General features: G+C 64.3%; 1 protein-coding gene across 7 annotated transcripts in view; it reads left to right on the forward strand.

Moving 5' to 3' along the window:
* Positions 1 to 14,002, forward strand: part of STIM1 (stromal interaction molecule 1) — an 89,793-nt gene extending 75,791 nt beyond the window's left edge. For 5 of the 7 annotated variants that reach the window (XM_075414278.1, XM_075414303.1, XM_075414294.1 and 2 more), the window contains one exon: positions 12,238 to 14,002. In XM_075414278.1, the coding sequence (XP_075270393.1) occupies positions 12,238 to 12,769 (532 nt within the window). In that variant the 3' untranslated portion in view covers positions 12,770 to 14,002. The remainder of the gene's footprint in view (positions 1 to 12,237) is intronic. The other 2 variants (XM_075414318.1, XM_075414327.1) reach the window with 1 other exon arrangement.
* The last annotated feature ends 878 nt before the right edge of the window (positions 14,003 to 14,880 follow it).

A 14,880-nucleotide genomic window follows, 5' to 3' on the forward strand; every position in this document is an offset into this window, starting at 1 on the left:
ACGCTTGCCCGGGTGCTCTTTCTCCTCGATTCCTTGCGCCCTTTCCTTTAGGATTTATCCCCATGTTTGGTTCTTCACCCCTTCTCCCATGCCAGCAGACACTCTAGAGAGTGCTGCATGGTCCATCCCCGTATCTGCAAGCTCAGGGGGTGCCGCTCGCTAATTGCAGCCAAGCTAATGAGAACTCCTGGATGCTTGGTTGCTGCTGAAGAAGTCAGTCTTTCACTTGGGCATCACAGCTGTGGGAGCAAAGGTAGCCCAGCTGATCAGACGAACACTGACCTTGTCTGAAGCCTTGGCTTCCTTGGGGTCTTCACCAGCGCATGGCGAAGGCAGCACGAGGGGTGGATGCGGTGGGACAGCGGCTGGGGCTGCCCGGGGGGGGAGGTTCCTGCTGGTTTGAGAGGTGGCCAAGAAGCAGTGTTTGGAAATGTTGGGTTCCAGAGCGGCTCTGCCTCTGCTCCGGCCCGGGACGGGGCGTGAGGGTGTGCTCTGGCCGAAGAACATCTGACTGAGGGAGAGGAGGGCACTGATGGCCGGATCGGTGGCCTGAGCTCAGTCCCTTTCCTACTAACAGCCAGCGAGCGGTGGCCTTGTGGAGCCCTCTGGTAGGATCCGAGGGACTGGTGACCACCCGCATCCCGGAGTCCCTGCCCTCTCCCGATCCACCATGCTGGCATCAAGCAAAGAACCGGGTGGCGCAGAGGAGCAGGAACCCCGTCTCATCTGACTGGGTGCTGCGAGGGGCCCTGCGCTGAGCTCGGGGAGGTTCTGTAGCCCAAGCAGAGGATCGGGCCCCGTGGGCAACCCCGGGTGGCTTTGCTGCAGACCAGATCCATGGGTGCAGCCGTTGGAGGTCCTCGCCCCACCACGGCCACGGATGCCCCCAGCTCCGGAGCCGGTGTCCGCTCCGACGCCTGGTTTGAGCCCGGGGCCGAGGGGGCGATGGGCGCCGGGGGGTTTGCGTGGGCGCGGGTTCGGGGGTGTTGCGGGCCCTCGGTGCGGAGGTGTCGGCGCCGAAGCGATGGTGGAAGGGCTGTGAGGGGTCACCAGGGAGCCCCGTCCTCCTGCCCCGCCGGGGGGCTGCCTGCGACCGCGGCCAGGTCGTTTCCTCTCCGTTCCGCACTCTCCTTGGTGAAAGTAAAAATAATAGTAAAAATAGTAAAAATAGTAAAAATAGTCCCTGTCCCCTCAGCGCTGGGGAGAAGACCTTGGCCAGCAGGACGAGGGAGGTTCTCCTTCCCCTCTGCTCTGCCCTGGTGAGGCCTCATCTGGAGTCCTGTGTCCAGTTCTGGGCTCCCCAGTTCAAGAGAGATGAGGAGCTACTGGAGAGAGTCCAGCGCAGGGCTGCGAGGATGAGGAGGGGTCTGGAGCATCTCTGCTACGAGGAGAGGCTGAGGGAGCTGGGCTTGTTCAGCCTGGAGAAGAGAAGGCTGCGAGGGGACCTTCGAAATGCCTCTAAATATCTGCAGGGTGGGGGTCAGGAGGATGGGGCCAGACTCTTCCCAGTGGTGCCCAGCGACAGGACAAGGGGCAACGGGCACAAACTGAAGCAGAGGAAGCTCCAGCTGAACCCGAGGAAGAACTTGTTCCCTCTGAGGGTGCCAGAGCCCTGGCCCAGGCTGCCCAGGGAGGCTGTGGAGTCTCCTTCTCTGGAGATATTCCAGCCCCGCCTGGACAAGGTCCTGTGCCCCCTGCTCTGGGTGACCCTGCTTGGGCAGGGGGCTGGGCTGGGGGACCCACAGAGGTCCCTGCCAACCCCTACTATTCTGTGATTCTGTGATATTCTGTGACCTCTGGGGGTGGCTGGAGGTCTCTCCTGTGAGGAGCTGACTGGGCAACGTCCACCCACGTTTACTTATCCGGGCAGGACGGCGTTCCAAGGCACCTCCTCTTCCTCCCGACGCGTGGTCCCCGTGTCCCTTCACCTGCGGGAACCGCTGCCCGCAGGCGCGGGGTCTCTCCGGACCCCGGTCTCCACCTTGGCCGTCCCACCGCGCTCGGAGCAGGGCTTGCTAACCAAGAGCGGCGTCTTGGAGGACTTTGCGGCGTTTGGTTTCGGGTGGCGAGAAGCAGCGGAATTAAAATTTCAGATTGGTGGCTGCCGATTCGAGTTCGGTTGCAGCCATCCCGGTTTGGCTGATGAAGGCTGGGAACGCGGCGAGGAAGAGCGCGTGGGCCCCGTTTGCCATCGACCTTCCCGTCTCTGGAGAAGGGAGGGCTCGTCCTGGGAGCTCGAAGGCTGATGGACTGTTTCAGAAATCGCTCTAGAAACTGGATTTTGCTCTGTAAACAGGAGTTTGCTGATGGCACCAAACTGGGAGGAGTGGTGGGCACACCAGCAGGCTGTGCTGCCATCCAGCGTGACCTGGACAGGCTGGAGAGTTGGGCAGAGAGGAACCTGATGAGGTTCAACCAGGGCAAGGGCAGGGTCCTGCACCTGGGGAGGAACAACCCCAGGCACCAGTAAAGGCTGGGGCTGAGCTGCTGGAGAGCAGCTCTGCGGAGAGGGACCTGGGTGTCCTGGTGGACGACAGGGTGACCATGAGCCAGCAGCGTGCCCTGGGTGCCAAGAAGGGCAAGGGGATCCTGGGGTGCATGAGGAGGAGTGTGGGCAGCAGGGCGAGGGAGGTTCTCCTGCCCCTCTGCTCTGCCCTGGGGAGGCCCCATCTGCAGTGCTGTGTCCAGTGCTGGGCTCCCCAGTTCAAGAGAGATGAGGAGCTACTGGAGAGAGTCCAGCGGAGGCCTGTGAGGATGAGGAGGGGACTGGAGCATCTCTGCTGCGAGGAGAGGCTGAGGGAGCTGGGCTTGTTCAGCCTGGAGAAGAGAAGGCTGCGAGGGGACCTTCGAAATGCCTCTAAATATCTGCAGGGTGGGGGTCAGGAGGACGGGGCCAGACTCTTTCCAGTGGTGCCCAGCGACAGGACAAGGGGCAACGGGCACAAACTGAAGCCTGGGAAGTTCCAGCTGAACCCGAGGAAGAACTTCTTCCCTCTGAGGGTGCCGGAGCCCTGGCCCAGGCTGCCCAGGGAGGCTGTGGAGTCTCCTTCTCTGGAGATATTCCAGCCCCGCCTGGCCGCGGTGCTGTGCCCCCTGCTCTGGGTGACCCTGCTTGGGCAGGGGGTTGGGCTGGGGGACCCCAGAGGTCCCTGCCAACCCCACCATTCCGTGATTCTGGGATTTTTCTGTTTTTCCAGCTGAGGCCTGTGATACTCTTAATTGCTGGCCAGGTTAAGGTCTCGACCCTGCAGAACCCCTGAGCGTGGCAGGGGAAGGGGCTGTGACTTCGGGATGCTCATTAGGAGAGGCGATGGTGCTGAGAGGTCGTCAGGAGAGAAGGACTGGGGTCGGCTCCTTGTTCCCCACGGCAGCTGGTGGCTTCCCAGAGCCGAACTGGTCACCATTTGGTGGAAGCTGGGACTGTTTTCTCCCTGTTCCCATAGCAAGGACCATCCATGGACGCAGGGCGGTCGGCTTGGCGATGGAGCGAGAACTCCTCACCTGAGATTTGCTCCGGCTGCGGAAGAGCGGGCGACTCCGAAATCCAAATCCATGCTCATCCATTCTCTGTCCCTTGCAGAAAACGGGCGCGAGGAACCGGCCGCCCGGATGCGTCGGCGTTTTGGTGCTTTTAGTTTCTTGTCACCCGCGTCACTGGCGGGTCCTGCTCGGACACGTCCCCAAGAGCCGTGTCATGAAGATGTGCCACGGCACGAGGCGACGCATCGCTCCTTCTCTTTCACACAACCGGCCCTGGAGGCCTTGGGACGCGTCCCTCAAGCTCCACAGTCCCCGATGGGGACGCTGAGGCTGAGCAAGCCCTTCCAGGGAGTGGTGGCCGAGGATGAAAACGGAACCCAGAGCACCCCAGGCGCCCTTGGTGGGAGGGGAGAGCGGCCTCGGGGGCTGGGGGCTGCCGGGTCGCTGCAGCCCCTCATGTCCAGAGTGGTAGGGGTTGGAAGGGACCTCTGGGGGTCATCCAGTCCAGCAGATGCCAATGGTGGTGAGACCTCGTGGGAGAGGTCATCTTGGAGAAGCCGTTCCCCCGGAGAAAGGCTCGGGGGTGGCTGCTCTCCGTGCGAGAGTCTGCTGGGGGGGTTGACCTGGTGGGGACCTTCTCTCCAGGCCAGGCCAGCGCGTGGCCGGCGAGTCGCCTGCCCGACCTCCTCACTCTCTGCTTCTCTCTTGCAATTGGCTTCAGAGGGTCCGGCGCAAACCAGGTCAGAGCTGTTCCGCTGTCGCCCGCTGATGTCCGCTCCGGGGTGTTAAGGGAGGGGCATCCCCTGGGGAGAGGGGCTGGAGGGTGCTGCGCGCGCGGGGGCTTCTGCCGCCGGTGCCTGCTGCGAGCGGTCCCCTACGAGGAACCCGGTGGAGATGGGAGCGTAGGACCGCGTCCCAACGCTGGGTCTGATGGGGAGGGAGGGCAGCTGAAGCAGGAGGAGAGCATCCATCACCGGGTGAGGAGAGCGTCCGTCACCCGGTGAGGAAAGCATCCATCACCAGGTGAGGAGAGCATCCATCACCAGGTGAGGAGAGCATCCATCACCCGGTGAGGAGAGCATCCATCACCAGGTGAGGAGAGCATCCATCACCCGGTGAGGAGAGCATCCATCACCTGGTGAGGAGAGCGTCCATCACCTGGTGAGGAGAGCGTCCATCACCCGGTGAGGAGAGCGTCCATCACCCGGTGAGGAGAGCATCCGTCACCCGGTGAGGAGAGCATCCATCACCTGGTGAGGAGAGCGTCCGTCACCCGGTGAGGAGAGCGTCCATCACCTGGTGAGGAGAGCGTCCATCACCTGGTGAGGAGAGCGTCCGTCACCCGGTGAGGAGAGCATCCATCACCCGGTGAGGAGAGCGTCCATCACCTGGTGAGGAGAGCGTCCGTCACCCGGTGAGGAGAGCATCCATCACCCAGTGAGGAGAGCATCCATCACCAGGTGAGGAGAGCATCCATCACCCGGTGAGGAGAGCATCCATCACCTGGTGAGGAGAGCGTCCATCACCTGGTGAGGAGAGCGTCCATCACCCGGTGAGGAGAGCGTCCATCACCCGGTGAGGAGAGCATCCGTCACCCGGTGAGGAGAGCATCCATCACCTGGTGAGGAGAGCGTCCGTCACCCGGTGAGGAGAGCGTCCATCACCTGGTGAGGAGAGCGTCCATCACCTGGTGAGGAGAGCGTCCGTCACCCGGTGAGGAGAGCATCCATCACCCGGTGAGGAGAGCATCCATCACCTGGTGAGGAGAGCGTCCGTCACCCGGTGAGGAGAGCATCCATCACCCAGTGAGGAGAGCATCCATCACCAGGTGAGGAGAGCATCCATCACCCGGTGAGGAGAGCATCCATCACCTGGTGAGGAGAGCGTCCATCACCTGGTGAGGAGAGCGTCCATCACCCGGTGAGGAGAGCGTCCATCACCCGGTGAGGAGAGCATCCGTCACCCGGTGAGGAGAGCATCCATCACCTGGTGAGGAGAGCGTCCGTCACCCGGTGAGGAGAGCGTCCATCACCTGGTGAGGAGAGCGTCCATCACCTGGTGAGGAGAGCGTCCGTCACCCGGTGAGGAGAGCATCCATCACCCGGTGAGGAGAGCATCCATCACCTGGTGAGGAGAGCGTCCATCACCTGGTGAGGAGAGCGTCCATCACCCGGTGAGGAGAGCGTCCATCACCCGGTGAGGAGAGCGTCCATCACCCGGTGAGGAGAGCATCCATCACCCGGTGAGGAGAGCATCCATCACCAGGTGAGGAGAGCGTCCATCACCCGGTGAGGAGAGCGTCCATCACCCGGTGAGGAGAGCATCCGTCACCCGGTGAGGAGAGCATCCATCACCTGGTGAGGAGAGCGTCCATCACCTGGTGAGGAGAGCGTCCATCACCCGGTGAGGAGAGCATCCATCACCCGGTGAGGAGAGCGTCCATCACCTGGTGAGGAGAGCGTCCGTCACCTGGTGAGGAGAGCGTCCGTCACCCGGTGAGGAGAGCGTCCATCACCTGGTGAGGAGAGCGTCCATCACCTGGTGAGGAGAGCGTCCATCACCCGGTGAGGAGAGCATCCATCACCCGGTGAGGAGAGCGTCCATCACCTGGTGAGGAGAGCGTCCATCACCTGGTGAGGAGAGCGTCCGTCACCCGGTGAGGAGAGCATCCATCACCCGGTGAGGAGAGCATCCATCACCAGGTGAGGAGAGCGTCCATCACCAGGTGAGGAGAGCATCCATCACCTGGTGAGGAGAGCGTCCATCACCTGGTGAGGAGAGCGTCCATCACCTGGTGAGGAGAGCATCCATCACCCGGTGAGGAGAACCCTGGGTTGGGCAGAGAGCAGGAGCCCACCGGAGAGGCCCCTCAGTTGGCTGCAGAGCTGAGGAAGAGTAGATATTTATTCTGTATCATCCTCTGGTCCTCTCCTTCCACCGCTGCCAGGCTTTCTTTACCCCGTGCTTTGCTCTCAGCTTCTTTTCTTTGCAAAGTCACCCATTTTCTGGCCCTCCCTCGTTCCCCGTGGTGGGTTCGGATTCTTGGAGCTCCGCGGTGGGGAGCGCGGGGGAGAGCGGGCGGAACAGCAGCCACGCGCGCGTCCTGCCTTCACGCAGGGGAACGCTGTCGGCTTCGGGCTCCCTGGGTCGAAGAGCAAGCGGTGAACGCACCAGATGGACCCAGGAGCAGAAGCCTCGTGAAGTTAGCAGGGTGTATGACCATGAGCCAGCAGCGTGCCCTGGCTGCCAAGAAGGCCGGTGGGATCCTGGGGTGCCTGAGGAGGAGTGTGGGCAGCAGGGCCAGGGAGGTTCTCCTGCCCCTCTGCTCTGCCCTGGGGAAGCCCCATCTGCAGTGCTGGGTCCAGTGCTGGGCTCCCCAGTGCAAGAAAGATGAGGAGCTACTGGAGAGAGTCCAGCGCAGGGCTGCGAGGATGAGGAGGGGACTGGAGCATCTCTGCTACGAGGAGAGGCTGAGGGAGCTGGGCTTGTTCAGCCTGGAGAAGAGAAGGCTGAGAGGGGACCTTCGAAATGCCTCTAAATATCTGCAGGGTGGGGGTCAGGAGGACGGGGCCAGACTCTTCCCAGTGGTGCCCAGCGACAGGACAAGGGGCAATGGGCACAAACTGGAGCAGAGGAAGTTCTGTCTGAACATGAGGAAGAACTTCTTCCCTCTGAGGGTGACAGAGCCCTGGCCCAGGCTGCCCAGGGAGGCTGTGGAGTCTCCTTCTCTGGAGATATTCCAGCCCCGCCTGGACAAGGTCCTGTGCCCCCTGCTCTGGGTGACCCTGCCTGGGCAGGGGGCTGGGCTGGGGGACCCACAGAGGTCCCTGCCCACCCCCCCATGCTGGGATTCTGTGTGATTCCTGAGTTACAGCTGGACAAATCCAGAATAAAACGGGTCAGCTGAGCACCACTGGGTTGCTTTCCCCCTGCCAGCTCCTTCACCCCCCTCTGCACGGCGAGCCCAGAGGGAAAAAGCCGCGGTCCCAGCCCGGCTGGACCGAACAGGGCACCCAGCGCGGTGTCAGCCTCCCGCGGCCGGGGGCCGTTTCTCCGTCTGCCGCCGTCATTTCCTCCGCACGCTGCCGTGGCCGTGGGATTGCTTTGTGTCTTCAGACACAGGAGCTGTGCAGGACCTTGAGAGAGAATCAGAGAATCACAGAATGTGAGGGGTTGGCAGGGACCTCTGTGGGTCCCCCAGCCCAACCCCCTGCCCAAGCAGGGTCACCCAGAGCAGGGGGCACAGCACCGCGGCCAGGGGGGCTGGAATATCTCCAGAGAAGGAGACTCCACAGCCTCCCTGGGCAGCCTGGGCCAGGGCTCCGTCACCCTCAGAGGGAAGAAGTTCTTCCTCGGGTTCAGCTGGAGCTTCCTCTGCTCCAGTTTGTGCCCGTTGCCCCTTGTCCTGTCGCTGGGCACCACTGGAAAGAGTCTGGCCCCGTCCTCCTGACCCCCACCCTTCAGATATTTGTAGGCATTTATAAGGTCCCCTCTCAGCCTTCTCTTCTCCAGGCTGAACAAGCCCAGCTCCCTCAGCCTCTCCTCGTAGCAGAGATGCTCCAGTCCCCTCCTCATCCTCGCAGCCCTGCGCTGGACTCTCCCCAGTAGCTCCTCATCTCTCTTGAACTGGGGAGCCCAGAACTGGACACAGTACTCCAGATGGGGCCTCCCCAGGGCAGAGCAGAGGGGCAGGAGAACCTCCCTCGTCCTGCTGGCCACACTCTTCTTGATGCACCCCAGAAGGAGGGAGCTGGCCGGGTGGCCGCCGAGCTGGTGGGCGTTTGCTGGCCTCGGCAGGGAGAAACCTTCCTCGCCGACCAGGTGTTTCTGAGTCACCTCGGTGAAATAATTGAGATGATTTCAAGAGCCGGGACCGAGCGCCGGCCACGAGGACCCGCCGGCCACTGCCTCCCCTTGCGCGATGGCTTCTGCCGCCGCTTCTTGAGAGAGGTGACACGGCGAGTGCCTCAGCAGGAGCTCCCCCTTCGCAGCCCTGATGGGGACGAGGAACGGTCGGGAAGAGCAGGAGACTCCTGAGGCCATGGGCAAGGTCAGGGCAATCCCAAGGACAGGGTGGAGAGTGGATGGAGAGCAGCGCTGAGGAGAAGGACTTGGGGGTGATGGTTGATGAGAAGCTCAACATGACCCAGCAGTGTGCGCTGGCAGCCCTGAAGGCCACCCATCTCCTGTCCTGCATCCCCAGCAGCGTGGGCACAGGGTGAGGGAGGGGATTCTGCCCCTTGGCCCCGCTCTGCTGAGAGCCCCCGGGAGTCCTGCGTCCAGCTCTGGAGCCCTCAGCACAGGACAGAGCTGGAGCTGTGGGAGCGGGACCAGAGAAGGCCCCAGCCATGATGCGAGGGCTGGAGCCCCTCTGCTGGGAGGAGAGGCTGGGAGAGCTGGGGCTGCTCAGCCTGGGGAGGAGAAGGCTGCGGGGAGACCTGAGAGAGGTCTTCCAAAACTTCATGGGGGCCTACAAGAGAGCTGGAGAGGGGCTGGGACAAGGGCATGGGGTGATAGGACAAGGGGTGATGGCTTCAGACTGAAAGAGGGAGATTTAAACTGGATCTAAGGAAGAAATTCTTCACGCTGAGGGTGGTGAAACCCCAGCCCAGGTTGCCCAGAGAGGTGGGAGATGCCCCATCCCTGGGAACATCCCAGGCCAGGCTGGACGGGGCTCTGAGTCCCCTGACTCAGTTGGAGATGTCCCTGCTCACGGCAGGAGGTTGGACTGGGTGGCCTTGGAAGGTCCCTTCCCACCCAAACCATTCCATGATTAGGAAAAAATTCTTCCCCATGGGATGGTGAAACCCTGGCCCAGGCTGCCCAGAGAAGCTGTGGCTGCCCCCTCCCTGGCAGGGCTCAAGGCCAGGTTGGATGGAGCTCTGAGCACCCTGGGCTGGTGGAAGGGGTCCCTGCCCATGGCAGGGGGGTGGAACCGGATGCTCTGTAAGGTCCCTTCCCACCCAAACCCTCCTGTGAACGTCCTGAAGGAGAGGAGTCGCGTTGCTGGGTGCAGTTCTGTCTCAGTTCTGCATTACCCACAGCAGCCCGAGGCCACTGCGGGAGCTGAGCGGGGCACTGGGACCCCCGTCCGGGGGCTGCGGGGGGGTCTGTGCCGGGCACCGAGACCCCGGGGGGGGGCCAGGGCCGAGGAACCCCCAGCTCTCCCCACAGCCTTCCCCTCTCCTCCGCTTCGCTCTTGGCTCCCCGCTCGCCGTGCCCATGCTGGGCTTCTTCCCTCCCGCCGGTGCAGACCCCCCAGGTGCCCCTCAGCCCCGTCCCGCCCGGCTGTGCCCACCCTGCCGGGCCGAGCGATGGGTGCGGGGGGCTGTCGGGGTGGGGTACGGCAGCGATGCAGCCCTCCCGCGGTCCCGGGTGGAAGGAGCAGGCAGTGGCTCTCCGTTTCTCCCACAGAATCCCAGCATGGTGGGGTTGGCAGGGACCTCTGGGGTCCCCCAGCCCAGCCCCCTGCCCAAGCAGGGTCACCCAGAGCAGGGGGCACAGGACCTTGTCCAGGGGGGCTGGAATATCTCCAGAGAAGGAGACTCCACAGCCCCTCTGGGCAGCCTGGGCCAGGGCTCCGGCACCCTCAGAGGGAAGAAGTTCTTCCTCGGGTTCAGCTGGAGCTTCCTCTGCTCCAGTTTGTGCCCGTTGCCCCTTGTCCTGTCGCTGGGCACCACTGGGAAGAGTCTGGCCCCATCCTCCTGACCCCCACCCTGCAGATATTTAGAGGCATTTCGAAGGTCCCCTCTCAGCCTTCTCTTCTTCAGGCTGAACAAGCCCAGCTCCCTCAGCCTCTCCTCGTAGCAGAGATGCTCCAGTCCCCTCCTCATCCTCGCAGCCCTCCACTGGACTCTCTCCAGTAGCTCCTCATCTCTCTTGAACTGGGGAGCCCAGCACTGGACCCAGCACTGCAGATGGGGCCTCCCCAGGGCAGAGCAGAGGGGGAGGAGAACCTCCCTCGCCCTGCTGCCCACACTCCTCCTCATGCACCCCAGGATCCCCTTGCCCTTCTTGGCACCCAGGGCACGCTGCTGGCTCATGGTCACCCTGTCGTCCCCCAGCACTCCCAGTCCCTCTCCGCAGAGCTGCTCTCCAGCAGCTCAGCCCCAGCCTGTACTGGTGCCTGGGGTTGTTCCTCCCCAGGGGCAGGACCCTGCCCTTGACTCTGTTGAACCTCATCAGGTTCCTCTCTGGCCACCTCTCCAGCCTGTCCAGGTCACGCTGGATGGCAGCACAGCCTGCCGGTGTGCCCACCACTCCTCCCAGTTTGGTGCCATCAGCAAACTGGCTGGGGGTCCGCTCTAACTCCCCTCCTGCTCCCACTCCCAGCACGGCCCCGGGAGCTCCGGCGCAGCGCTGGCCGCGACGCCGTTGGCGAGGGCGAGCAGGCACCGGGCTGGGGGCCCAAACCGCTGCGCAGCAGGGGGGCTGCGGGCTCGGGCACGGCTTGGGGGGGGGGCAAAGCCCAACCTTGCACCCCCCCGCTGGGATTGGGGGTTTGCAGAGCTGACCGAGGAGCTGGGGGGACGCGGGTGGGCGCGGATGGGTGCAATGGAGCAAGCGTAGAGGAACCCTCGGGTGAAGGAGGACGAGCCCGGGGCGAGCCGTGCCGTGCCCCGAGCTCCTGGCCCAGCTCCCACGGGACAGAACGGGGCGGGCAGGGCCGTTTTTTGGGGAGCAGGGGGGGATCTGCCCCCTCTGAGCGCAGCCCAGCGACGTCCGGCCCCGCTGTGCCCGGTGAAGGGTCCCTGACGGCCCCCGGAGCCGTGGCCAGCGCCTTCGGACCCCCGTGGGGCTGGGGCCTGCCCTGCTCCCACCAGCCGTGTGCAGGATGGGGCTGCCTGGAGGGGGTTCCCCTGCCCGTCACAGAATCACAGAATAGTAGGGGTGGGCAGGGACCTCTGTGGGTCACCCAGTCCAACCCCCTGCCCAAGCAGGGTCACCCAGAGCAGGGGGCACAGCACCACGTCCAGGCGGGGCTGGAATATCTCCAGAGAAGGAGACTCCACAGCTTCCCTGGGCAGCCTGGGCCAGGGCTCCGGCACCCTCAGAGGGAAGAAGTTCTTCCTCGGGTTCAGCTGGAGCTTCCTCTGCTCCAGTTTGTGCCCGTTGCCCCTTGTCCTGTCGCTGGGCACCACTGGGAAGAGTCTGGCCCCATCCTCCTGACCCCCACCCTGCAGATATTTAGAGGCATTTATTAGGTCCCCTCTCAGCCTTCTCTTCTCCAGGCTGAACAAGCCCAGTTCCCTCAGCCTCTCCTCGTAAGGGAGATGTTCCAGTCCCCTCACCATCCTCGTAGCCCTCCGCTGGACTCTTTCCAGTAGCTCTTCATCCTTCTTGAACTGGGGAGCCCAGCACTGGACACAGTACTCCAGATGAGGCCTCCCCAGGGCAGTGTAGAGGGGAAGGAGAACCTCCCTCGCCCTGCTGGCCACACTCTTCTTGATGCACCCCAGGATCCCATTGGCTTTCTTGGCAGCCAGGGCACACTGCTGGCTTATGGTCACCCTGTCATCCACCAGGACACCCAGGTCCCTCTCCGCAGAGCTGCTCTCCAGCAGGTCCCCCCCAGCCTGTCCTGGTGCCTGGGGTTGTTCCTCCCCAGGTGCAGGACCCTGCACTTGCCCTTGGTGAATCTCATCAGGTTCCGTCCCACCCCATCCCACCCCACCGCCCGCGTCCGCGCGCGCATCCCGCGGGTCCAGCGCCGCTAACGACCTCTCTCCCCTCCCCCCCCCACCCTCTCCACCCCAGGGACTTGACTCGCTGCGACTCCGACTCCTCCATCCCGCACCTGAGCGACCACCAGCGCGTCCCCAAGCTGCTGGCCCCCCGGCCCAACCCGCTGGCCCGCTCCACCGAGGAGGCTGCTCCCGGCCACGCTGCCGTCGCCGCGCCCACCCCCAACGGCGGCAGCCGCCACGCCGAAGCCCCCGTCCCTCCGCCCGAGCGGCTGCCCGAGAGCCCCGTGGTGATGAAGAAGGTGATGGTGGTCAACCACGGCATGGAGAAATCCCCCAGCCTGGGGGAGATCAGCCACCCGCCGGCCGGCAAGCACAGCCACTCGGATTCCTCCCGGTCCCACAGCCCCAGCTCCACCGACCCCGAGACCCCCTCCCCCATCTCTGACTGCCGGCCCGGCAGCGCCAAGAGCACCCGCATCCCGCAGCTGGCTGCCAAGAAGAGCCCGGGGGACGAGGACAGCAGCTTGACAGGCGACGAGGTTGACCTCGGCCAGAGCAAGAAGAAGTTCCCCCTAAAGATCTTCAAGAAGCCCAAGAAGTAGAGGGCTGGGAGGTGGGGGGGGATGGGAGGAGGAAGCCCACCCCCCAGCTCCCCATATCCCCCCCCGGCTCGGAGCTCGCCCGACACCGGCGGCGGGAGGAGCTATTTAAACTTAATTTATTTCCTCATCTCTGAGAAAAAAAAAAATACCAAAAACAAGACGACGACCGCTCCCCCCACCCCGAGAGAGAGCAGCCGCCCCGGCTTCGCCGCGCATGGCTTCCAGTTACCCCGCCCCCGCTCCGCCGCGCGCCATTCGGGTTTGGCCTCAATCCGCTTCATTTTTGTTGATTTTTTATCTTTATGATTCTTTTTTTTTCCCCTCCCCTTCTCCCCGGTTCTTCTGCCTCCTCCAACTTTCGCTCGGGGCGGTGGGGACGCTCCCCGAGGAGCCCACGCCAACGGAGCTCCCTCGCCATCGCTTCCCCGCGCCCCGGCCTCCGTCGCTGCCGCGGTTGGGTCGCGGAGTCCCCGTTTGGGCTCTCGCTCCGTGAGGGTGAGGAAGATGCCCGGGCGAGGAAGAGCTCTGCCCGATGGCCTTCTGCGGTGGGACGGGGCTGCCCGGCCGGGCTGGGGGCTGCCGGAGGTGCTGGGAGCAGCACCCGTGTCCGTGGGTGCCGGGGGTGGGTGCCGGGGCGGCTGCTTGGGACCCTGCGTCTCCGCTGGCTTCGTGCCCCGGGAGCGGGACCCTGCCATGGCGGAGCACGGAGGGAAGGGTTGTCCCCGAGGGGGTCTTGGCGCAGGGATGGGTCCCACCGCCATGTCTGCTCGGAGAGGGGAGGGCTGCGGGGTCCCGCTTTGGCAGGGCCGGAGGGAGGGAGTGGGGCGCAGCAGGGGGGGGGGTCCCCATGGCCGGGGGGCTCTGCGCCCACCGCCCGTAACGGCCGTGCCCGCGGCAGCTCTCGCTCCGTCCCGCGCTCAGCGGCTCTCCCGTCCGCCCCGGGTGGGCTGCGGACCCCGGGGGGGGGGGGGAGAGACCCCCGGCCCGGGGCGGCATCGGGGCACCCAGCGCCGGGGTGGGCAGAGGAGCCCCCGCCGCCCTCCCGCACCCCTCGAGGGTCAGCGCCGGGCTGGGGTCCCTGCCCTGAGCCCCCTCCGTCCCGAGCCCCTCCGCTGCTGGGGGCTGGCGGGGGGGGGGGATGCCGAAAGCCACCCCCGGGGCCTCGCTTTATGCCAGAGTAATATATTTGCATACATTACAATACAGGAAGGTTTATGAAGGTGGGGGGGGGGTGTTTGGGGGGGGGTAGTTAGAAAATGACAACTCTTGCTTTGAGATAAGTGAAAAATTCCTCTCAGTGACTAAAGTGCCTGCACGTCCCCGCGGCGGCTGCGGGGCGCGGGGTGGGGGGACACCGGCTCGGCACCGGGGGGGGGTCCCATGGGTGCCCTGCGAGCGGGGGGCCCGGCGGCGCAGCCTGCGGTGGCGGAGACCGGTCGATGCTTTGGGGAGGGGGCTGGGGGTCCACCGAACGGCGACTGTCGGCGCATCTGCCAGATCTTGATTTAATTTTTTTTTTTGGGGGGGGGGGGGGTGTCATTTCATAAAACTTTTAAATTCAATAAAGCATGTAGTCTATTTTACGAGCCGCCGCCTGCCGCTCTCTGCTTCCAGCCCTTCCCAGGATGCAGCTTGGGGGGGGGTCGGGGCAGGGGGGGGTCCCTGGGGACCGGCAGGGACAGACGGACGCCCCAGCTCTCCCCCGCCTGCCCCAGGGCCCCGCGCCAGGAGCCCTCTCCTGCGGGGTCTGGCTCGGGAGCTTCTGCTCAGCGCCACAGAGGGCCCCGCGCTGCGCGGGTCGGTGCTGGGCCGTGGCGCGAGGGGACGCGGCTGCGGAGCTGACTGTCACCCACACGTCACCCACACGTCACCCACACGTCATCCATACGTCACCCATACATCACCCATACCTCACCCACACGTCACCCACACGTCATCCACACGTCATCCATACATCATCCACACATCACCCATACATCATCCATATGTCATCCACACGTCACCCACACGTCACCCACACGTCACCCACATGTCACCCACATGTCACCCATACCTCACCCACACATCACCCACACGTCATCCACACGTCACCCACACGTCATCCACACGTC

Source organism: Opisthocomus hoazin, chromosome 1, assembly GCF_030867145.1.
Source record: "Opisthocomus hoazin isolate bOpiHoa1 chromosome 1, bOpiHoa1.hap1, whole genome shotgun sequence".
NCBI classification, from domain to species: Eukaryota; Metazoa; Chordata; class Aves; order Opisthocomiformes; family Opisthocomidae; genus Opisthocomus; species Opisthocomus hoazin.